This window comes from Oncorhynchus gorbuscha, linkage group LG23 (assembly GCF_021184085.1).
Source record: "Oncorhynchus gorbuscha isolate QuinsamMale2020 ecotype Even-year linkage group LG23, OgorEven_v1.0, whole genome shotgun sequence".
In the NCBI taxonomy this organism is placed as follows: domain Eukaryota; kingdom Metazoa; phylum Chordata; class Actinopteri; order Salmoniformes; family Salmonidae; genus Oncorhynchus; species Oncorhynchus gorbuscha.
Window position 1 is genome coordinate 40,768,670 of NC_060195.1, and position 24,171 is coordinate 40,792,840.

A 24,171-nucleotide genomic window follows, 5' to 3' on the forward strand; every position below is an offset into this window, starting at 1 on the left:
GGGAAGACCCGTGTGGGAAAAGCAGGCAGACAAAAAAAAAAAAAAACAGCAACCAGGTAATGGATTGGATTCCTTTTTTGGTTTTTCGCCAACTGCAATATTACCAAGCCGGTTTAATATCCAAGCATTAAAAACAGCACCATATGATGGAGTAATGTTAATGTCTCAACATAGTGGAAAGCCCACTACGATACTCTTACTCTGCAGGGAAAAGAACCAGAAGCGTAATTAGCAGAGAACCTGCGCCAACAGCACGGGGAGCAGCATGTTAAAGCAATTCACAACATACACACACATTTAACAAGCCAGTAGGCAAGTTGTGTAAGGTCAATTACAGTTTGTGGCAACAAGAGCCACTATGCTAATTGATGCACACGAAGTAGCAGTGTAACGCTAACGCAACAGAAGTATACGACGACAAACCATGGGCGGAAGATACAGATCAACCGCACGCAGTGAGTGGCGCACTCAAGAGGTGGGGCTGGACATGTAACCAGCTGCTCCAGGCTGAAAACAGCCAGTGAGTATACTTCCACGCAAGACATTACACTTACCAGTGACATACCAAGCAAACTTCAGAAAGTTTGTACCTCAAACCATACGGACGTCCGCCGAGAATTGTAAGAACGTGTGAAGCTGCCACAGGGTCTATACATAGGGGCCGACTCCAGCCATGACACAGGTGTACACGGGAGTCAATCTGTAAATCCTCACCTCGGACGTATCCCTCCGTCGTGGAGTGGAAAAAATATTGGAGTGATCCAAAATAGTGAAGCATAACAGACAGGGTTGGCTTAGATTGTTGACTGCAGGTAAGCCATATTTAGTGTCCAATATTTATTGAAAATATAGAATCAATTTGCACAATGAGCCTGTCTCAAACAAGTCAGTTGTTGGTTAGTTATCAAATTTTAGCAGAATTTGTATCGAGTTGAAATCAGTTAAAACAAGACATTGTCTCAAATACAAGATGAAACGATCCACTTACAATTCCCCACATGGTAGTTTCTTGTAATTCTTGCTAGCAATCTGGCCATACATATTGTTATCCAGGTTGGCAACAACGATGTTAGGATGAAACGGTCAGAGGTCACCAAGCGCAACATAGCTTCAGAGTCTAAATCAGCTAGAAAGATGTCGGCATCGAGTAATTGTCTCTGGCCTCCTCCCACTTAGGGGGGGGGGGGTGATGAGCGCTACAGCAGAGTCTCACAACTCAATCGCTGGTTGAAGACGGTTTTCTGCCCCTCCCAAAAGATAGAATTTGTAGATAATTGGCTCTCCTTCTGGGACTCACCCACAAACAGGACCAAGCCTGGCCAGTTGAGGAGTGACGGACTCCATCCTAGCTGGAGGGGGGTCGCTCATCTTATCTACGAACATAGACCGGGCTAACTCCTCTAGCTACACAATGAAATAGGGTGCAGGCCAGACAGCAGGCTGTCAGCCACCCTGCCAGCTTAGTGGAGTCTGCCACTAGCACAGTCCGTGTAGTCAACTCAGCTATCCAAATTGAGACAGTGTCTGTGTCTCTCGATCTAAGATGGGCAAAACTAAACATGGCGGTATTCACTTTAGCAATCTCACTGGAATAATGACCACCTCCATTCCTGTCATTATTGAAAGAGATTGTGATATCAAAAATAGGGCTACTTAATGTTAGATCCCCCACTTCCAGGCCAGTTATAGTCAATTAACTAATGACTGATCATTTATTTTATTTCACCTTTATTTAACCAGGTAGGCTAGTCGAGAACAAGTTCTCATTTGCAACTGCGACCTGGCCAAGATAAAGCATAGCAGTGTGAACAGATGGAGTAAACAATAAACAAGTCAATAACATAGTAGGAAAAAAACATCTATATACATTGTGTGCAAAAGGCACGAGGTAGGCAATAAATAGGCCATAGGAGTGAATAATTACAATTTAGCAGATTAACACTGGAGTGATAAATAATCAGATGAACATGTGCAGGTAGAGATACTGGTGTGCAAAAGAGCAGAAAAGTAACTAAAATAAAAACAGTATGGGGATGAGGTAGGTAAATTGGGTGGGCTATATACCGATGGACTATGTACAGCTGCAGTGATCGGTTAGCTGCTCAGATAGCAGATGTTTAAAGTTGGTGAGGGAGATAAAACTCTCCAACTTCAGAGATTTTTGTCATTCGTTCCAGTTGCAGGCAGCAGAGAACTGGAAGGAAAGGTGGCCAAATTAGGTTTTGGCTTTAGGGATGATCAGTGAGATACACCTGCTGGAGCGCATGCTACGGGTGGGTGTTGCCATCGTGACCAGTGAACTGAGATAAGGCGGAGCTTTACCTAGCATAGACTTGTAGATGACCTGGAGCCAGTGGGTCTGGCGACGAACATGTAGCGAGGGCCAGCCGACTTGAGCATACAGGTCGCAGTGGTGGGTGGTATAAGGTGCTTTCGTAACAAAACGGATGGCACTGTGATAAACTGCATCCAGTTTGCTGAGTAGAGTATTAGAAGCTATTTTGTAGATGACATCGCCGAAGTCGAGGATCGGTAGGATAGTCAGTTTTACTAGGGTAAGTTTGGCGGCGCGAGTGAAGGAGGCTTTGTTGCGAAATAGAAAGCAGACTATTTGATTTTGGAATGGAGATGTTTGATATGAGTCTGGAAGGAGAGTTTGCAGTCTAGCCAGACACCTAGGTACTTATAGATGTCCACATATTCTAGGTCGGAACCATCCAGGGTGGTGATGCTAGTGGGGCGTGCGGGTGCAGGCAGCGAACGGTTGAAAAGTGCACTTGGTTTTACTAGCGTTTAAGAGCAGTTGGAGGCGACAGATTGAGTGTTGTATGGCATTGAAGCTCGTTTGGAGGTTAGATAGCACAGTGTCCAAAGACGGGCCGGAAGTATACAGAATGGTGTCGTCTGCGTAGAGGTGGATCAGGGAATCTCCCGCACCAAGAGCAACATCATACATAGAAAAAGAGTCGGCCCGAGAATTGAACCCTGTGGTACCCCCATTGAGACTGCCAGAGGACTGGACAACATGCCCTCCGATCTGACACACTGAACTCTGTCTGCAAAGTAGTTGGTGAACCAGGCAAGGCAGTCATTAGAAAAACCGAGGCTACCGATAAGAACATGGTGATTGACAGAGTCGAAAGCCTTGGCCAGGTCGATGAAGACGGCTGCACAGTACTGTATTTTATCGATGGCGGTTATGATATCGTTTAGTACCTCAATCGGAAACCGGATTGCACAGTGGAGAAGTTACGGTGGGATTCGAGACGGCAGCTTTCCAATCCTTGGGGATCTCAAATGTTTCGAAGGAGAGGTTGAACAGGCTGGTAATAGGTGTTGCGACAATGGCGGCGGACAGTTTCAGAAATAGAGGGCCCAGATTGTCAAGCCCAGCTGATTTGTATGGGTCCAGGTTTTGTAGCTCTTTCAGAACATCTGCTATCTGGATTTGGGTAAAGGAGAAGTTGGGGGGCGGAGCTGTTGGCTGAGGTTGGAGTAGCCAGGCATGGCCAGCCGTTGAGAAATGCTTGTTGAAGTTTTTGATAATCATGGATTTATCTGTGGTGACAGTGTTACCTAGCCTCAGTGCAGTGGGCAGCTGGGAGGAGGTACTCTTGTTCTCCATGGACTTTAGTGTCCCAGAACTTTTTGGAGTTAGAGCTACAGGATGCAAATTTCTGCTTGAAAAAGCTGGCCTTTGCTTTCCTGACTGACTGCGTATCGGTTCCTGACTTCCCTGAACAGTTGCATATCGCGGGGACTATTCGATGCTATTGCAGTCCGCCACAGGATGTTTTTGTGCTGGTCGAGGTTAGTCAGGTCTGGAGTGAACCAAGGGCTATATCTGTTCTTAATTCTGCATTTTTTGAACGGAGCATGCTTGCCTAAGATGGTGAAGAAGTTACTTTTAAAGAATGACCAGGCATCCTCAACTGATGGGATGAGGTCAATATCCTTCCAGGATACCCGGGCCAGGTTGATTAGAAAGGCCTGCTCGCAGAAGTGTTTTAGGGAGCGTTTGACAGTGATGAGGGGTGGTCGTTTGACTGCAGACCCGTAGCAGATACAGGCAATGAGGCAGTGATCGCTGAGATCCTGCTTGAAAACAGCAGAGGTGTATTTGGAGGACAAGTTGGTCAGGATAATGTCAATTAGGGTGCCCATGTTAACGGATTTAGGGTTGTACCTGGTGGGTTCCTTGATGATTTGTGTGAGATTGAGGGCATCTAGCTTAGATTGTAGGACTGCCGGGGTGTTAAGCATATCACAGTTTAGGTCACCTAACAGAACAAACTCTGAAGCTAGATGGGGGGGGGGTGATCAATTCACAGATGGTGTCCAGGGCACAGCTGGGAGCTGGGGGGGTTGGTAGCAGGTGGCAACAGTGAGAGACTTATTTCTGGAGAGATTTTAAAAATTAGAATTTCGAACTGTTTGAGCATAGACCTGGAAAGTATGACAGAACTTTGCAGGCTAACTCCTCCCCCCTTTGGCAGTTCTATCTTGATGGAAAGTGTTATAGTTGGGTATGGAAATCTCAGAATCTTTTGTGATTAGATGTGTGATTAGCCTGACTGAAACATGGCTTATGCCTGATGAATTTACTGTGTTAAATGAGTTCTCAGCTCCTGGTTACACTAGTGACCATATCCCCCACTCATCCTGCAAAGGCAGAGGTGTTCCAAACATTTATGACAGCAAACTTAAATTTACCCCCCAAGAATTACTTTTCATCTTTTGAGCTCCTCGTCATGCAATCTATGCAACCTACTCAATCACTTTGTATAGCTACTGTTTACAGGCTTCCTGGGCCGTATACAGCGTTCTTTAATGAGTTCCCTGAATTCCTATCTGACCTTGTAGACATGGCTAGAGGTCGACCGATTAATCGGAATGGCCGATTAATTAGGCCCGATTTCAAGTTTTCATAACAATCGGAAATCGGTATTTTTGGGGTGCCAATTTTTTTCCTTCCCTTTTTTCCCCTCCTACACCTTTATTTAATCTTTATTTAACTAGGCAAGTCAGTTAAGAACACATTCTTATTTTCAATGATGGCCTAGGAACAGTGGGTTAACTGCCTTGTTCAGGGGCAGAACGACAGATTTTCATCTTGTCAGCTCGGGGGAGCCAATCGTGCAACCTTAACTAGTCCAACGCAATAACGACCTGCCTCTTTCTCGTTGCACTCCACAAGGAGGCTGACTGTTATGCGAATGCAGTAAGCCAAGGTAAGTTGCTAGCTAGCATTAAACTTACCTTATAAAAAAAACAATCAATCATAAATCACTAGTTAACTACACACGGTTGATGATATTACTAGATATTATCTAGCGTGTCCTGCGTTGCATATAATCTGATTGAGCATACAAGTATGACTGAGCGGTGGTAGGCAGAAGCAGGCGCGTAAACATTCAAACAGCACTTTTGTTTTGCCAGCAGCTCTTCGTTGTGCGTCAAGCATTGCGCTGTTTATGACTTCAAGCCTATCAACACCCGAGATGAGGCTGGTGTAACCGAAGTGAATTGGCTGGCTAGTTAGCGCGCGCTAATTGTCGTTGAGTTGCTGGTTCGAGCCCAAGGAGGAGCGAGGAGAAGGATGGAAGCTATACTGTTACACTGGCAATACTAAAGTGCCTATAAGAACATCCAATAGTCAAAGGTATATGAAATACAAATGGTATAAAAAGGGAAATAGTTATATAATTCCTATAATAACTACAACCTAAAACTTCTTACCTGGGAATATTGAAGACTCATGTTAAAAGGAACCACCAGCAACATGTTCTCATGTTCTGAGCAAGGAACTGAAACGTTAGCTTTCTTACGTGGCACATATTTTACATGGAACATATTTCACTTTTGCCTTCTCCAACACTTTGTTTTTGCATTATTTAAACCAAATTGAACATGTTTCAATATTTACTTGAGGCTAAATTGATTTTATTGATGTATTATATTAAGTTAAAATAAGTGTTCATTCAGTCTTGTTGTAATTGTCATTATTACAGATAAATAAATAGAAATCGTTCGATTGATCGGTATCGGCTTTTATGGTCCTCCAATAAATCGGTATTGATATCGGTGTTGAAAAATTATAATCGGTCGACCTGTAGTCATGGCAGATAATATTCACATGGAAAAGTCCACAGACCCACTCCAAAAGGCTTTCGGAGCCATCATCGACTCAGTGGGTTTTGTCCAACATGTCTCTGGACCCACTCACTGTCACAGTCATACGCTGGACCTAGTTTTGTTCCATGGAATAAATGTTGTGGATCGTAATGTTTTTCCTCATAATCCCGGACTATCGGACCACCATTTTATTACATTTGCAATCACAACAAATAATCAAAAGTCGTGCTATAAATCTTCAGACAACCCAAAGATTCCTAGATGCCCTTCCAGACTCCCTCCACCTTCCTAAGGATGTTACAGTACAAAAATCAGTTAACCACCTAACTGAGGTACTAAATTTAACCTTGCGTAACACCCTCGATGCAGTTGCACCCCTAAAAACAAAAAAAACACTTGCCACAAGAAATTGGCTCCCTGGTATATAGAAAATACCCGAGCCCTGAAGCAAGCTTCCAGAAAATTGGAACGGAAACAGAGCTACACCAAACTGGAAGTCTTCCGACTAGCTTGTAAAGACAGTACAGTGCAATATCGTCATCCAATTTTTTCCACCTAATTGAGAATAACAATCCAAAATATATTTTTGATACGGTCACAAAGCTAAATAAAAAGCAGCATTCCCCAAGAGAGGATGGCTTTTACATCAGTGATAAATTCACAAACTTCTTTGACAAAAAGATCATGATCATTAGAACGGCAAGTACGGACTCCTCTTTAAATCTGCATATTTTTCCAAAGCTCAGTTGTCCTGAGTCTGCACAACACTGCCAGGACCTAGGACCAATGGAGACACTCAAGTTGTATAATCTGGTATCTCTTGACACATTCATGAAAATAGTCATGGCCTCTAAACCTTTAAGCTGCATACTGGACCCTATTCCAACTAAACTACTGAAAGAGCTACTTCCTGTGCTTGGCCCTCCTATGTTGAACATAATAAACAGCTCCCTATCCACCGGATGTGTATCTAACTCACTAAAAGTGGCAGTAATAAAGAATCTATTGAAAAAGCCAAACCTTCACAAAAAAAAAAAGTTTTTAAAAAGTTATTGCATATATTGAATCTCCCATTCCTCTCAATTTTAGAAAAAGCTGTTGCGCATCAACTCACTGCTTTCCTGAAGACAAACAATGTATACAAAACACATCAGTCTGGTTTTAGACCCAATCATAGCACTGAGACTGCTCTCGTGAAGGTGGAAAATGGCCTTTAATGGCGGAAGAACATGGCTCTGCATCTGTCCTCATGCTCCTAGACCTAAGTGCTGCTTTTGATACCATTGATCACCATATTCTTTGAATCCCAAATGGGTCTACATGGACAAATTCTGGCCCGGTTTAGATCTTATCTGTCGGAACGACATCAGTTTGTCTCTGTGGAGGGTTTGTCCTCTGACAAATCAACTGAACATTTGTGTTCAAGGTTCAACTATTGTTTTCATTATATATTTTTAACTCTTGTTGATGTCATTCGGAAACAATGTTAACTTTCACTGCTATGTGGACGATACACAGCTGTATATTCCGATGAATCATGGTGAAGCCCCAAAATAACCTACCATGGAAGCCTGTGTTTCAGACATAAGGAAGTGTTTTACTTTTAAACTCGGACAAAACAGAGACGCTAGTTCTAGGTCCCAAGAAAGAAAGATCTTCTGTTGGATCTGAATCTTGATCTTGTAGTCACCTCAAATAAAATTGAAGGACCTTGGCGTTACTCTGGACCCTGATCTCTTTTGACGAACATAAGAATATTGCAAGGACAATTTCCCTTGCTAGAATCTTGACTAGAACAAAAAATGTGATCATATTACTACAGTGCTAGCCTCTACTGGCTTCCTGTTAAGGCTAGGGCTGATCAAGGTTTACTGCTAACCTACAAAGCATTACATGGGCTTGCTCCAATCAATCTTTCTGATTTGGTCCTGCGTACATACCTACATGTCCCATGTGAGAGATGTAGACAAGGTCTCAACTTTTAAGTCATTATTTAAGACTCAGCTCTTCAGTAGGTTCTATGATTGAGTGCAGTCTGGCACAGGGGTGTGAAGGTGAACGGAAAGTCACTGGAGCGACTAACTTCCCTTGCTGTCTCTGCCTGGCCAGCTCCCCTCTCTTCACTGGGATTCTCTGCCTCTAACCCTATTACGAGCGCTGAGTCACTGGCTTACTGGTGCTCGTCCATGAGTCACTTGAGTGGGTTGAGTCACTGACATGATCTTCCTGTCCGGGGTTGGCGGCGGCGCACCATAATTTGCAAATAAATTCATTTAAAAAAATCCTACAATGTGATTTTCTGGATTTTTTTCTCTCATTTTGTCTGTCATAGTGTAAGTGTGCCTATGATGAAAATTACCGGCCTCATCTTTTTAAGTGAGAGAACTTGCACAATTGGTGGCTGACTAAATACTTTTTTGCCCCACTGTATATGAAATCACCTTTTTATATGTCGTACCCACGACAGCATTGTGCGTACCCCAGTTTGTGAATACCTGGTATAACTCAATTATACTTATAAAGGACTTAAAGGAAAATGCTAATACAGGTACCACTGACTTGCAATAGATTTGTGCCACAAATACTAAAAAGTAAGCGAAGGTAAACAAAACCAAAGCATGGGATGCTATCATACACTACATATACACAAAATTATGTGAACACCCCTTCAAATGAGTGATTTAAGCTATTTTGCATAAAATCAACCCACTCCCATGCAATCTCCATAGACAAACACTGGCAATAGAATGGCATTACTGAAGAGCTGTGTGTTTCAACGTGCCACCTTTCCAACAATAACATTTGTACAATTTCTACACTGCTAGAGCTGCCCGTCAACTTTAAGTACGGTTATTGTGAAGTGTAACAGTCTAAGAGCAACAACATCTCAGCCGCTAAGTGTTAGTCCACACAAGCTCACAGAATAGGACCACTGAAGCGCACAGCGCAAAAAAAAAAATTCTCTCCTTGGTTGCAACACACTAGCGAGTTCTAAACTGCATCTGGAAGCAACGTCAGCACAATAACTGTTCGTCGGGAGCTTTATGAAATGGGTTTCCATGGCCGAGCAGCCGCACACAAGCCTCACCATGCGCAATGCCAAGCATTGTCTGAAGTTTACATTTACATTTAAGTCATTTAGCAGACGCTCTTATCCAGAGCTGTAAAGCCCGCCGCCACTGGACTCTGGAGCAGTGGAAATGTGTTCGAGTGATGAATCACGCTTTACCGTCAGGCAGTCCAGCGGACAAATCCGTTTATGGTTCGGGCTAGGCTCCTTAGTTTCAGTGAAGAGAAATCTTAAAGCTACAGCATAAAATGACATACTAGACGATTCTGTGTTCCCAACTTTGTTGCAACAGATTGGGGAAGGCCCTTTCCTGTTTCTGCATGACAGTGCCTTCCACACCGACCTTGCACAAAGCAAGGTCCATACAGAAATGGTTTGTTGAGATCAGTGTGGAAGAACTTGACTCGCCTGCACAGAGCCGTGACCTCAACCCCATTGAACACCTTTGGGAAGAATTGTAACGCGGATTGGGAGCCAGGCCTAATCACTCAACATCAGTGCCCGACCTCACTAACGCTCTTGGCTGAATGGAAGCAAGTCCCCACAGCAAAGTTCCAACATCTTGTGGAAAGCCTTCCCAGAAGAGTGGAGGCTAATATAGCAGCAGTGGGGGGACCAACTTCATATTAATGCCCATGATTTTAGAATTAGATGTTCGACATGCAGGTGTTCACATACTGTTGGTCATGGAGTGTACCTTGTCCATAGACTGCTTACATGGTACTGGGGCCACGTATTTTTTTTTGGGGGGGGGGGATTGAGATATCTTCTCATTGCTGCAACTCCCCAACGGGTTCAGGAGAGGCGGAGGTCGAGTCATGTGTCCTCTGATACATGACCCGCCAAACCACGCTTCTTAACAGCAACTCGCTTAACCTGGCAGCCAGCTGCACAAATGTGTCAGAGGAAACAGTTAAACTGATGACCAAAGTCAGCCTGCAGGCGCCTGACCCGCCACAATGAGTCGCTAGTGCACGATAAGCAAAGTAAAGCCCCCCGGGCCAAACCCTCCCCTGACCCGGACAATTCTTGGCCAATTGTGCGGGCCCTATGGGACTCCCGGTCACAGCCGGTAATGACAGACTGTGATCGAACCCCAAGCTTTAGTGAGGCCGCAACACCACGATGCAATGCCTTAGACCGCTGCGCCACTCTGGACACACAAACGGGTAATTTTGTAATTTAGGTGAACTATCCCAGAGTTGTCAAATTGGCTGGATATCCTTTGGGTGGTGGACCAATCTTGATACACACGGGAAACTATTGAGCGTGAAAAGCCTGACAGCATTGCAGTTGACACCGGTGCACCTGGCATCTACAACCATACTCCGTTCAAAGGGCACCTAAATCTTTTGTCTTGCTCATTCATCCTCTGAATTGCACACACACAATCCATGTCTCAAGATGTAAAAATCCTTCTTTACCCTGTCTCCTCCCCTTCATCTACACTGATTGAAGCAGATTTAATAGGTGACATCAGTAAGGGACCATTGACTGACCAGGTGAAAGCTATGTAATACAAAGAGCAGGTATTCCTAATGTTTTGTACACTCAGTGTAAACAATGTTAGGAAAGTATTCAGACACTGACCTTTTCCACATTTTGTTACAGCCTTATTCTAAAATTGATTTTAGAATCTACATATAATACTCCACAATGACTAAGCATAAACAGGTTTTTAGAAATGTTTAAAAAGTATTCAGGCCCTTTACTCTGTACTTTGTTGAAGCACCTTTGGCAGCGAATACAGCTTAGAGTCTTCTTGGGTATGACACTACAAGTTAATCAGCCCTGTATTTGGGGAGATTTTCCCCATTCTTCTCTGAAGATCCTCTAAAGCTCGGTCAGGTTGGATGGGGAGCGTCGGTGCACTGTAATTGTCAGGTCTCTCCAGAGATGTTCGATCAGTTTCAAGTCTGAGCTCTGACTGGGTCACTCAAGGACATTCAGAGACTTAACCCTAAGTCACTCTAGCATTGTCACTCCATGATGGAAGGTCAACCTTCACCCGTCTGAGGTCCTGAGCAATCTGGAGCAGGTTTCCATCCATGCTGCCACCACCACCATGACTTACCGTAGGGATGGTGCCAGGTTTCCTCCAGACTTGATGCTTGGTATTCAGGCCAAAGAGTTCAAGCTTGGTTTCATCATACCAAAGAATATTGTTTCACATGGTCCGAGTCCTTTAGGTGCCTTTTACTGAGGAGTGTCTTCCGTCTGGCCACTCTACCATGAAACCCTGATTGGTAGAGTGCTGCAGAGATGGTTGTCCTTCGGGAAGGTTCTCCCATCTCTACCGAGGAACTCTGGAGCTCTGTCAGAGTGACCACAGAGTTGTTAGTCACCTTCCTGACCAAGGCCCTTCTCCCCCGAATGCTCAGTTTGGCCGGGCGGCCAGCTCTAGGAAGAGTCTTGGTGGTTCTAAACTTATTCCATTTATGAATGGAGGCCACTGTGTTCTTGGGGACCTATCAATGCTGCAGAATTATTTTGGTACCCTTCCCCAGACATGTGCCTCGACACAATCCTGTCTCGGAGATCTATGGACAATTCCTTCGACCTTATGGCTTGGTTTCTGCTCTGACATGCACTGTCAACTGTGGGACCTTATATAGACAGGTGTGTGCCTTCCCAAATCATGTCCAATCAATTGAATTTACCACAGGTAGACTCCAATCAAGTTGTAGAAACATCAAGGATTATCGATGTAAACAGGATGCACCTGAGCTCAATTTTGAGTATGTCATTATGGGGTAGTGTGAAGATTGAGGATGTATTTTTATTTATCCATTTTAGAATAAGGCTGTAACGTAACAAAATTAGGAAAAAAGGGAAGGGGCCTGAAAACTTTCTGAATGCACTGCATGCATGCGTGTGTGTGAGCTAAGGTGCAGAGAATCAAACAGGTGGTCAGTCTAGTTCAACTGCTCTGCAGTCTGATGGCATGTAGATAGAAACTCTTAGCCTGTTGGTATCATATGGTCGAAATCAATTAGCCTATTTTCTGAGATCAAATTATACTTCAACAAAATGTTGCAGGAAATCTTGAGTTTCTAACTACAGAAACTATTTCCGAGATGGAACAACTAGTGTTTAGCCTGAGCTTAGTCAGTGTGGCAACCACCTCCAAAGAAACGTCTGGAAGGTTGGGCAGAGATATCAGGGGTTAGCCCGAGGCCTGGAGCTCCAGCAGGGGTCCGTCCACACACCACAGACACAGTTGAGGGGGAAGAGAGGAACGGAGTCCCCTCTCGCGAGAAAGGAAAAATACAAGTGGGTTAGCAGCAGCTATATTTAAATAGAGAGAGAGTACTGAGAGGAAGGTGGGGGCTACTCCTAAAATACACTGGTGAGGACATGAGTGAGGGAGGGAGGGATAAATGAAAGGCTGCTTTGTCATGGCTGTCCCCTCCCCGGTCCCCCCCTCCACCACAACCCAAGCCCCCGTGGGAGCCTGCACGCCAGCGCCTTAGCAACCAGCTGCTTGACCCAGACACACACACAGTCCTTTGGAACCATGGGGTCCGTGCCAGACTTGTAAGAACAAAAACTGAGGACAGTGTGTGGGGTTGTGTTTGTTGACTAACAAAAAACCCTTCTAGGCCCTAGAATCACCATCAACTAGACCTACAAGCAGTATGCTTCATCCGCGAGGTCGTCAAAAACAATTAGCCGAGGAGGCCTACAACTTCAGTAATAGTAATTTAAAATGCAGTGACTGCAAGAAATGTACAGTACAATCAAATAATGTGTATGTGTTGATCATAAGTTGCCAAATGTAATGCTATTGCTAATCTAGGCTATCAATTGGTCTGTGGTTCTTTACGTAAGCAAAAATGTTGAAAACAAGAGGTCTTTCTTTGGAGCCGTTCTTTTAAACTGTAAGGGCAAGCCAGACAACTCCATTGCTCATTTTTAACAAGCCCTTATTGTTTACCATTGTTTTGCTTCAACGTGAGACTCCCGTCATTCACCAGCATTGTAGCACTGGGGGAGTGTGTGAACACAACACGGCCTTGGAATGTTCTTTATGCCTCAGTTGTAATGCTATTTGCTGATGTCAGCATAAAACATGCGTTGAGCCTTTCCCTTGTTGGGAATGTGGATGGCTCCAACTCTCCCAGTCACACAGAGTGAAATGAATGTTAGGCTTGGGTGATGACCATAACCAAGTCATGTCCCAAGTCCAAGTCCTTTGTATACACTTGTTGACATCTAGCTTAACAGTTATTCAGAATGCTAATATAGCCTAACCCTCTACTGCACATCGTTGCCCTCAAGTAGGGTTGAATATTATCCCCCTGCTCCAACCAGAGAATAAATCACTTCTCCCAGGTAACCCGATATTTCGAGCCAAACCCGGAAGTGTCATTCAAAAGAACATAATGTCTAGATACAAATTCAAATCTGATGCTACCTGAGCCTGATGAGCCACGTAAATATATTTTATGAGCCCAACATGAACAACATTTAATGAGCCCAAGCACCCCCAAAAAAACTAATGATTGTGCCATTATCCAATACATATATACAGTGCCTTGCGAAAGTATTCGGCCCCCTTGAACTTTGCGACCCTTTGCCACATTTCAGGCTTCAAACAAAGATATAAAACTTATTTTTTTGTGAAGAATCAACAACAAGTGGGACACAATCATGAAGTGGAACGACATTTATTGGATATTTCAAACTCTTTTAACAAATCAAAAACTGAGAAATTGGGCGTGCAAAATGATTCAGCCCCTTTACATTCAGTGCAGCAAACTCTCTCCAGAAGTTCAGTGAGGATCTCTGAATGATCCAATGTTGACCTAAATGACTAATGATGATAAATACAATCCACCTGTGTGTAATCAAGTCTCCGTATAAATGCACCTGCACTGTGATAGTCTCAGAGGTCCGTTAAAAGCGCAGAGAGCATCATGAAGAACAAGGAACACACCAGGCAGGTCCGAGATACTGTTGTGAAGAAGTTTAAAGCCGGATTTGGATACAAAAAGATTTCCCAAGCTTTAAACATCCCAAGGAGCACTGTGCAAGCGATAATATTGAAATGGAAGGAGTATCAGACCACTGCAAATCTACCAAGACCTGGCCGTCCCTCTAAACTTTCAGCTCATACAAGGAGAAGACTGATCAGAGATGCAGCCAAGAGGCCCATGATCACTCTGGATGAATTGCAGAGATCTACAGCTGAGGTGGGAGACTCTGTCCATAGGACAACAATCAGTCGTATATTGCACAAATCTGGCCTTTATGGAAGAGTGGCAAGAAGAAAGCCATTTCTTAAAGATATCCATAAAAAGTGTTGTTTAAAGTTTGCCACAAGCCACCTGGGAGACACACCAAACATGTGGAAAAAGGTGCTCTGGTCAGATGAAACCAAAATTGAACTTTTTGGCAACAATGCAAAACGTTATGTTTGGCGTAAAAGCAACACAGCCCATCACCCTGAACACACCATCCCCACTGTCAAACATGGTGGTGGCAGCATCATGGTTTGGGCCTGCTTTTCTTCAGCAGGGACAGGGAAGATGGTTAATACAGGATCATTCTGGAAGAAAACCTGATGGAGTCTGCAAAAGACCTGAGACTGGGACGGAGATTTGTCTTCCAACAAGACAATGATCCAAAACAAAGCAAAATCTACAATGGAATGGTTCAAAAATAAACATATCCGGGTGTTAGAATGGCCAAGTCAAAGTCCAGACCTGAATCCAATCGAGAATCTGTGGAAAGAACTGAAAACTGCTGTTCACAAATGCTCTCCATCAAACCTCACTGAGCTCGAGCTGTTTTGCAAGGAGGAATGGAAAAAAAATTCAGTCTCTCGATGTGCAAAACTGATAGAGACATACCCCAAGCGACTTACAGCTGTAATCGCAGCAAAAGGTGGCGCTACAAAGTATTAACTTCAGGGGGCTGAATCATTTTGCACGCCCAATTTTTCAGTTTTTGATTTGTTAAAAAGTTTGAAATATCCAATAAATGTCGTTCCACTTCATGATTGTGTCCCACTTGTTGTTGATTCTTCACAAAAAAAATACAGTTTTACATCTTTATGTTTGAAGCCTGAAATGTGGCAAAAGGTCGCAAAGTTCAAGGGGGCCGAATACTTTCGCAAGGCACTGTATGATATAGGCTACTGCACATTACGCACAACAGAAAAACATAAAAGCCCATAGATTTAGATAAATGTATTTACCAGGAGAACATATAGCTAACAAGATCCAGTACACTAGATCTTTTTTTTTGTGTGAACTGTATTACTGTACTGTATTATACGGACATCGTTCAAACCATGATAAATCAGAAGACAACATAGGCTGCATGTGCTGCACCAGAATCCTACAAAGTCACAAGTGTAGGCTAGCAAATTTGATTTGAATTCTGAAATGGGGCCTACTTGTATAAGTAGTAGGCGGACGCACATATACACCTTTCATAATATTTACCATTATTAGCTTACCTCTTTCTCAGTTGCTTCATCCCTTCCTCACCTTCAACAATTAAATAAGTTGCGTTGTCCTCATCTTCATCATTCTAATGACAGTTGAATAATATAGGACATGAATTAGACGCTTTCACTTCTCTTCACTAAGATTGAATGGTTATTGGTCTGAACAAATAACTGCCTACCTCAATCACACGTTCACTCTTCGTTCAAACTACCTGAGAGTTCTATTGAATGCTGTATTTACCATTCAGCAAAAAAGAGCTTGCTTCCCTCTTCAGCAGTCTATTGGTAGAATAAATGCAACAACAAACATGTCCAGCAAACTCTTGTAATCTAGCTTTTCCTGCATGGGACTCCAAGAGCTAAGGTGTGTTTTTTTAAGGAGGGCAGCTGAGCAGAGGTGCATGCATATTGTGCAAAAAAAAAGAGAGGCTATAAGTCAGAAGCTTATTATGCATAACCAATCATTAATTAGCTAAATCGAAGGCAAACACTGAATTTAATATTTTACCTGAAAGGGTATGCATGGACATGTACACTGCACAAAAATATAAAATGTAACATTTATATAAACAATTTTTTTTTAAAGATGGTGCCATGTTTCATGAGCTCAAACAAAAGATGAGATTTTCCATATGCATTAGAAAACGTTGCACAAATTTGTTTACATCCCTGATAGTGAGCATTTCTCCTTTGCCGAGATAATCCTGATTAAACAGAAGCTGTTTAAACAGCATGATCATTACACAGGTTTACCTTGTGCTGGGGACAACAACAAAAAACACACTAAAATATGCAGTTGTGTCACACAACACAATGCCACAGATGTCTCAACTTGAGGGAGCGTGCAATTGACATGCTGACTGCAAGAATGTCCACCAGAGCTGTTGCCAAAGACTTGAATGTTAATGTTTAATTTCCTACACATGACAATGTGATGACATGTCTGTAAACAATCCAATGAGGTGCAGAAGTTAGAATGTATCAATTGGGGGAGGGACCTTCTTTAAGTAAGCGGAGCAAAGCAATCTGAGCCCATGGTGTGAAAGAAGGGTACAATACATTTCATTATTTTGCACGTTTAAATACAGATAACTTGAAAATGTACTTGTGTAGGAACCTCTAGAGAAGTATACTGATACTTATCAGGATAATATCATGCTCAATGAAAGATATGACATAAAATAATGGCCTTTTTGGTCAACATTTACAGGCAAAGGAGCCAAATCAAGCTGTTAAGATAATACCCTCTGATAAAGAAAATATTTGATTGCCATTTTTGTACCCCCATGGCAAAGCCTGAACATTATCAGAAAGACTAAAACTTCCCAAAAATAGGATGGAAGTTTTCTTTAAATGAAAAACCAGAATGTGTGCAGTAGAGTGCTGATATTGATGTTTCTATTTGGATCCTTGACTCTAATCACTAAGCTTTTGACTCTGCTATAGAATACATTTTAAGCCAACACCATGGTATCAAAGCTAGTCAAATAGAAATAATGTTTAAAAAATGAGAACTCTTGTGATAATTGCCATGGTGAGTTGTCGAGGATGAGCTGCAGTCTTACCTGGCCGTGGGGTAGGTGTGGTCTGAAGGGCAGGCCTTGCTTCTGCTTCATCTGCTGCTGCTGCCTGAGAAGCGATAGCATCAACGCCTTGTTCTGGCTCTGGGCACTAGGCGGGCCGCGTGGTGGCCCCTGGGTCGACGCCTCGTAGTGGGACAGGGGCTTGGTGTTGCTGTAGTTGAGCATGGCAGAGCCCGGGCCCCCCGGGGCCTGCTGCTGCAGGGTGGCTGAGCAGGGCACCTGGTACTGCGACAGGGTGGCCAAGCATGTTGGGGTGGGGGCCCCCGGGCTGCAGGTACCCGCCAGCTGCAGCTTTGGGTGAGCCCTTGTTGGGCTGTGCAGGTATCATCAGCTGGGGCTTGTTGGGGAAGTCCTGGGGGTATAGGGAGGGGCTGGTGGGCTTCTCCAGGCCGTAGGAGCCCCCTAGGGGGCTTCGAGACGGGGCCGACTGGGGGGGCCAAGACTGAGGGTGGGATCCAGCGGTGTGGAATTTGGGTGCTTGCTGCGGTTGTTGCTGTTTTTGGTTTTGCTGCGGTTTCTGAGCGTGTTGCTGCTGTTGAAGCTGGGATTGCATCTGCTGGGCTCTCTGTTGATGTGCGGCTAGCTGTTGGAGCTGCTGGGCAGGGGACAGGTCTTTGGAGACGGGCCCCGGGGGGAGGTGGTGGTTCTGGGGAGGGAGTTGCCTGGATGGGGGGAGGCTGCTGGCTGAGGGGTTGGGACAAGGCCGGGGAGGAGGCAGTGGTGGTAGCCGCTGCCGGTGAGCGCTGCATGGGCGGCCCCGATGACGTTGGCCTAACATGCGGCGAGCCGGTGCCAGAGTCTTGCTCGAAAGCAGCGGAGGCCGGGGAGAACTCAGTCTTAATGCTGGCCAGGTCTGGAGGCAGGAGGCCTCCCTGTGAGGTTCCTCCTCCCTGCGTTGCTCCCCCAGACTGTGCACATGTCCCTGGGGTGGGTCCGGCCAGCTCAGGGGAGTCCTTGCGATCCTCGAAGCCATCGTTGAGGATGTCCTGGATGTCCTCATAGGCCACAGAGCGGTTGAGCTCCTCCATGAGCTCCATCCACTCCTGCTCGTTGAGGTTGAGGTCAGGGAAGAGGCTGTTGCTGGCTCCGCCCCCTGACGGTAGCATGCAGGGCAAGATGTCATCCATGGGCTCCTGCTTCATCTCTTTGAGCAAGAACTCCTGCTCCCCCGAGGAGTCCCCACCGGGCTCACCACCAGGCCGGTGGATCCCGTTGGGTATGAGCGAGTCAGCGCCGATGCCGTGCTTGGAGTCCAGAGGTGAGTGCGTGGGGATGCCGCCGTTGGATGGGTCATTGTCCAGGCAGGACTTCTTGGACGGGGGGTAGCCATCGCTGAAGCCGTTGACTTGAGCAGGGGAGCTGGCGCTCTCCAGCTTCCTCTTCACAGACTCCTGCAACTAGAGCAAACAACGACAAACATTAGTACCACACAAATCAACATACATGCTGAATACTACCACACTGCTTTTGACTGAGATTGTCACCAGAGGCCAAGTTCAATCAATAAAGTGGAGATAAAGCTAAGATATAAATACCTGGGTGAACACATGAAGATATGCTTAATGGTTCTGGAACATCACTGGCGTTGCACGGTTTACCAAAACTACGGTATATTGAATCTAGAACTTTTTGGGTACTGTAAAATGTGTCTCATGGGGCGGCAGGTAATCTAGGGGTTAGAGCGTTGGACTAGTAACCGAAAGGTTGCAAGATCGAACCCCCGAGCTGACAAGGTAAAAATCTGCCATTTTGCCCCTGAACAAGGCAGTTAACCCACTGTTCCTAGGCAGTCATTGAAAATAAGAATTTGTTAACTGACTTGCCTCGTTAAATAAAGGTTTAAAAAAATATGTATAAATAATCTACTGATCGAGAGGATCAAGTCTGTCAGTGCTATAGCACACCGTGCCTGCTCCACCTACTCATTGGTAGCTCTAGCCTATCCTGAGGAACCACTGCACTCACTCGGAGTCTGGGGTGCATCACCAATTATGCTGCACAGACGTTAACCCACTTGACTAATGAAACACAGCATAAATGTTGAAACGTAATTGTCGTTTGCAACACAGGCTAGAACACTTTACAATGTGGGGGAAAACAACGTGAGAATTTCACTACACTCTCAATAACATCTGCTAAATATGTGCATGCGACCAATAAAAAGTGATTTGATTGCAAGAAGATACCGGTAGCTTCCACCTCTGTAGGCTAACTTTCCTTGCTAGCTTACAGCTGAAGCTAACATCAATTCACTACTCTGGTACCTCGTTTGTGATAACGCAAACTATTTCTGATTTCAAAGCTGATTGAATGAATAAAGTTTTTGGTGACACCTAGTCACCCCAACTTACATATCTCCCAGTTAAGATAGTGCATTTGAGACTCGAGCCAATATTATGTGGTATACAGACACGAGCCCCAACCCTATCAAAGTTACCCATCTCTGTTTTAGTGCAACAATGCCACTGAAATCATAGACGATGCCAGGTCGGCGTGCGGCCTAACACCCTCACACCACCGGAGGAGAGAAAGGGAGAGAGCAGCTAGTCTAGTGACTCATTCCAGTGCTTTATGAACCTGAAAAACTGGTCCGTCTTCCCCTCCCCACACCACCTTCTTCTGAGCAACCACCACTGTTGCTACAACTACCACCACCAACCTGAATCCACATGAAACTAATTAGCATGTGTATAGGCGGAGTAGGACCTACAACAAAAGAGCTAGCGCCAAGGAGGGGAGCATGCTGAATTACAAACACCGGGGCCAGCACTGACAGCGTGCCCGTTTTGCCTTTGAAGCCACCGGCATGGCCACAATGGGCCTCCCTGGATTGTGCAGGTGCGGAACAGAGCGGCGAGCTGGGGGGGGGGCGTTTATAGTACAAGCGTTTAACCTCATACTTACTGGCCAGGCTGGCGCGGAGCCCTGTTTATAGGTTACTGACAGGCTAGTTATAATAATAATAATATATGCCATTTAGCAGACGCTTTTATCCAAAGCGACTTACAGTCATGTGTGCATACATTCTACGTATGGGTGGTCCCGGGGATCGAACCCACTACCCTGGCGTTACAAGCGCCATGCTCTACCAACTGAGCTACAGAAGGACCACTAGCAGGCTAGTTAGCACTGGGAATTTAGACATGTTTTAGTAACTAACATGATGCCTAGGTTAAGATGTTCATCAGCAAAAGATGAACATCCGCCCAGTTCCGCCCAGTGGCTTGAGACACACCCCAGCGGAAGCGCTCAACTGTGGCATTATGTGGCATCAGGAATGGGCACTGAGAGCAATGATGAGCCAGAGGCTCAGAGCAGTGGGCAGAGTTGGATTTAATACTCCTGAGTCATCATTCAGATGCTTGTCATTGTCCTATTGCAGCTGTGGCCCAAATGGTGGGTAGCAGCCAATTCCTACTGGGCCGTAACTGAGGCCTGGGTTGTGGCTTAAAAACAGTACTTGTTTCTCAGAGACAAGTCAAAATGATTCAGGTGGGGTCATTACACCCACTTACATGTACAGTGCTGTGAAAATATTTGACCCCTTCCTAATTATCTTCTTTTGCAGATTGTTTTATACTGATTGTTATCAGATCTTAAACCAAAACCTAGTAGTAGATAAAGGGAACATGAGTGAACAATACTTATTTCATTTTTTCATAAACACAGTTATGCAACACCCACTACCCCCGTGTGAAAAACGATGCCACTTTTAGCTGCAATGACTCCAACCAAACGCTTCCTTTAGTTGTTGATCAGTCTTGTACGTCACTGTAGAGGAATTTTGGCCCACTCTTCCATGCATAACTACTGTAACTCAGCGACAATTTTCATAACAATCGGAATCCGGTATTTTTGGACACTGATTTGGCCATTTTTTTTTCACCTTTATCAAGTCGGTTAAGAACACATTCTTATTTTCAATGACAACCATGGAACGGTGGGTTAACTGCCTTGTTCAGGGGCAGAATGACAGATTTTTACCTTGTCAGCTCGGGGATTCAATCTTAACGCTGCTTCGAGGGTGGCTGTTGTCGATGTGTTCCTGGTTCGAGCCCAGGTAGGGGCGAGGAGAGGGGCGGAAGCTATACTGTTACACTGGCAATACTAAAGTGCCTATAAGAATATCCAATAGTCAAAGGTACATTAAATACAAATCGTATAGAGAGAAATTGTCCTATAATTTCTATAATAACTTCAACCTAAAACTTCTTACCTGGGAATATTGAAGACTCATGTTAAAAGGAACCACCAGCTTTCATATGTTCTCATGTTCTGAGCAAGGAACTGAAACGTTAGCTTTCTTACATGGTACATATTGCACTTTTACTTTCTTCTCCAACACTTTGTTTTTGCATTATTTAAACCAAATTGAATATGTTTCATTTTTTATTTGAGGCTAAATTTATTTATTAATGTATTATTAAGTTAAAATGAGTGTTCATTCAGTATTGTTGTAATTGTAAAAAATGACCTAAACCTCAAAATGTTCTCATAATATATCCGCAAACTCTTTAGAAATGTCTGGGAAGCATGCGGAAGCCTTTAATCATCACTGAAAACAATGGAGGAAGCAGGTTTTCCCCCCACAGTTGATTAGAAGTTAATTGAGCCACACTAGTCATAGACTCTTCTCTCTGCTTCCGCATGGCAAGCTTTGCCCAAGCCCCAAGTCTCGATCCAAGAGGCTTCTAAACAAGCAATCAGACTCCTGAACATCTAAGCAAATGTCTACCCCAGACTATTTGCATTGTCCCCCCCACCCCTTTTACACTGCTGCTACTCTGTTAATCATCTACAAATAGTCACTTTAATAACTCTACCTATATGTACATATTGCCTCGACCAACCGGTACCCCCTGTTTATATAGCCTCGCTATTGTTATTTTACTGTTGCTCTTTAATTATTTGTTACTTTTATTTCTCACCTTGTTTTGGTATTTTTTCTTAAAACCGCATTGTTGGTTAAGGGCTTATAAGTAAGCATTTCACTGTAAGGTGCTTGATTGATTTTTAGAAAGAAACAGGCCCAGATACACTGCACAAAATAGCAATGTAAAACATGTGAAGTGTTGGTCCCATGTTTCATGAGCTGAAATAAAAGATCCCAGAAGCACAAAAAGCTTATTTCTCAAACATTTTGTGCACAAAATTTTTATATCCCCGTTCGTGAGCATTTCTCCTTTGTCAAGATAATCCATCAATCTGACAGGTGTGGCATATCAAGGTACTGATTAAACAGCATGATCATTACACAGGTGCACCTTGTGCTGTGGACAATAATGCCACTAAAATGTGCCGTTTCGTAACAATGCCACAGATGTCTCAAGTGGGAGCGTGCAACTGGCATGCTGACTGCAGGAATGTCCACCAGAGCTGTCGCCAGATAATTTAATCTTAAATTCTCTACCATAAGCAGTCTCCGTAATTTTGTGAGAATTTGGCAATGCGTCCAACCAGCATCACAACCGCAGACCGCGTGTAACCTCGCACAGCCCAGGACCTCCACATCTGGCTTCCTCACCTATAGGGTTGTCTGAGACCAGCCACCCAGATAGCTGATGAAACAGTTTGCACAAACTGTTTGCTGATGTCAACGTTGTGAACAGAGTGCCTAATGGTGGAGGTAGGGTTATGGTATGGGCAGGTATAAGCTACGGACAACGAACACAATTGCATTTTAATCGATGGCAAATTGAATGCACAGAGATACCGTGAGGAGATCCTGAGGCCCCTTTGTTGTGACATTCATCCGCCGCCATCATCTCATGTTTCAACATGATAATGTTGCACGGATCTGTACACAATTTCTGGAAGCTGAAAATGTCCCAGTTCTTTCATGGCCTACATACTCAGACATGTCACACATTTTCCCTGTATATGGCCTAGCTATTGTTATTTTACTGATGCTCTTTAATCTTTTGTAACTTTATTTTTAGGTGTTTTTCTTAAAACTGCGTTGTTGTTTAAGGGCTTGTAAGCAAAAATTTCACTGTGAGGTCTACTCCTGTTGAATTCGGCACATGTGACAAATACAATTTGGGCATGTTTGGGATGCCCTGGATTGACGTGTTCAACAGCGGGTTACAGTTCCCGCCAATATCCAGCAACTTTGCACAGCCATTGAAGAGAATTGGGACAACATTCCACAGGCCACAATCAACAGCCTGATCAAATCTAATCAAAGGAGTTGTCACACTGAATGAGGCAAATGGTGGTCACTACAGATACTGTCTGGTTTTATGATCCACACCCATTTTTATTAAGGTATCTGTGACCAACAGATGCATATTTGTATTCCCATTCATTACAATTGACTGACTTTCTTATTTGAACTGTAACTCAGTAAAATCTTGGAAATGGTTGAGTTGATATTTTTGTTAATTGTGTAATAGAAAAAGACAAGAATGTTCTGGAAGTGTAAGAACTCATTGAATACTTGAGTGCTACTTTCGAGTCACGAGAAAGAGGAAACAATAATTTAATATGCGACCGTCTCATGAGAAGTGTGTATCCCACTTTGGCTGTGCCATCAGCCTTCTGATCATTTAGAAATTCATGACGAAGGTAGTTACGATGACCGTATATACTGCCACACCACAGTCACGAATCATGACCGCAGAAAAGGATTACCTATTGCGCAGAGAGAGACAGGTCCTCATTAGAGGTCGACCGATTAAATCGGAATGACCGAGATAGATAGATAGATAGATAGATAGATATGTAAAATAATAATAATATTTTTTTATATATTAAAAAGAAGAAAAAAACGAACGATTACTCGGTATCTGCTTTTTTGTCCTCAAATAATCGGTCCACCTCTAGTCCTCATAGCTGGTTGATGCATGGAATGAAATTGGGGTTACTACACACAACACTTCCAATTGCATATGCAATTGCATACGAAAATAGCTGATGGCCTTTAT

At 44.0% G+C, this 24,171-nt stretch overlaps 1 protein-coding gene across 1 annotated transcript in view; it reads right to left on the reverse strand.

Moving 5' to 3' along the window:
• The window catches only part of maml1 (mastermind-like transcriptional coactivator 1), a 34,010-nt gene that overhangs the window by 5,414 nt on the left and 4,425 nt on the right, over positions 1 to 24,171 (reverse strand). The window contains 2 exon segments of the mRNA XM_046323748.1: positions 17,228 to 17,373; positions 17,376 to 18,642. Of these exon segments, the coding sequence (XP_046179704.1) occupies positions 17,228 to 17,373; positions 17,376 to 18,642 (1,413 nt within the window).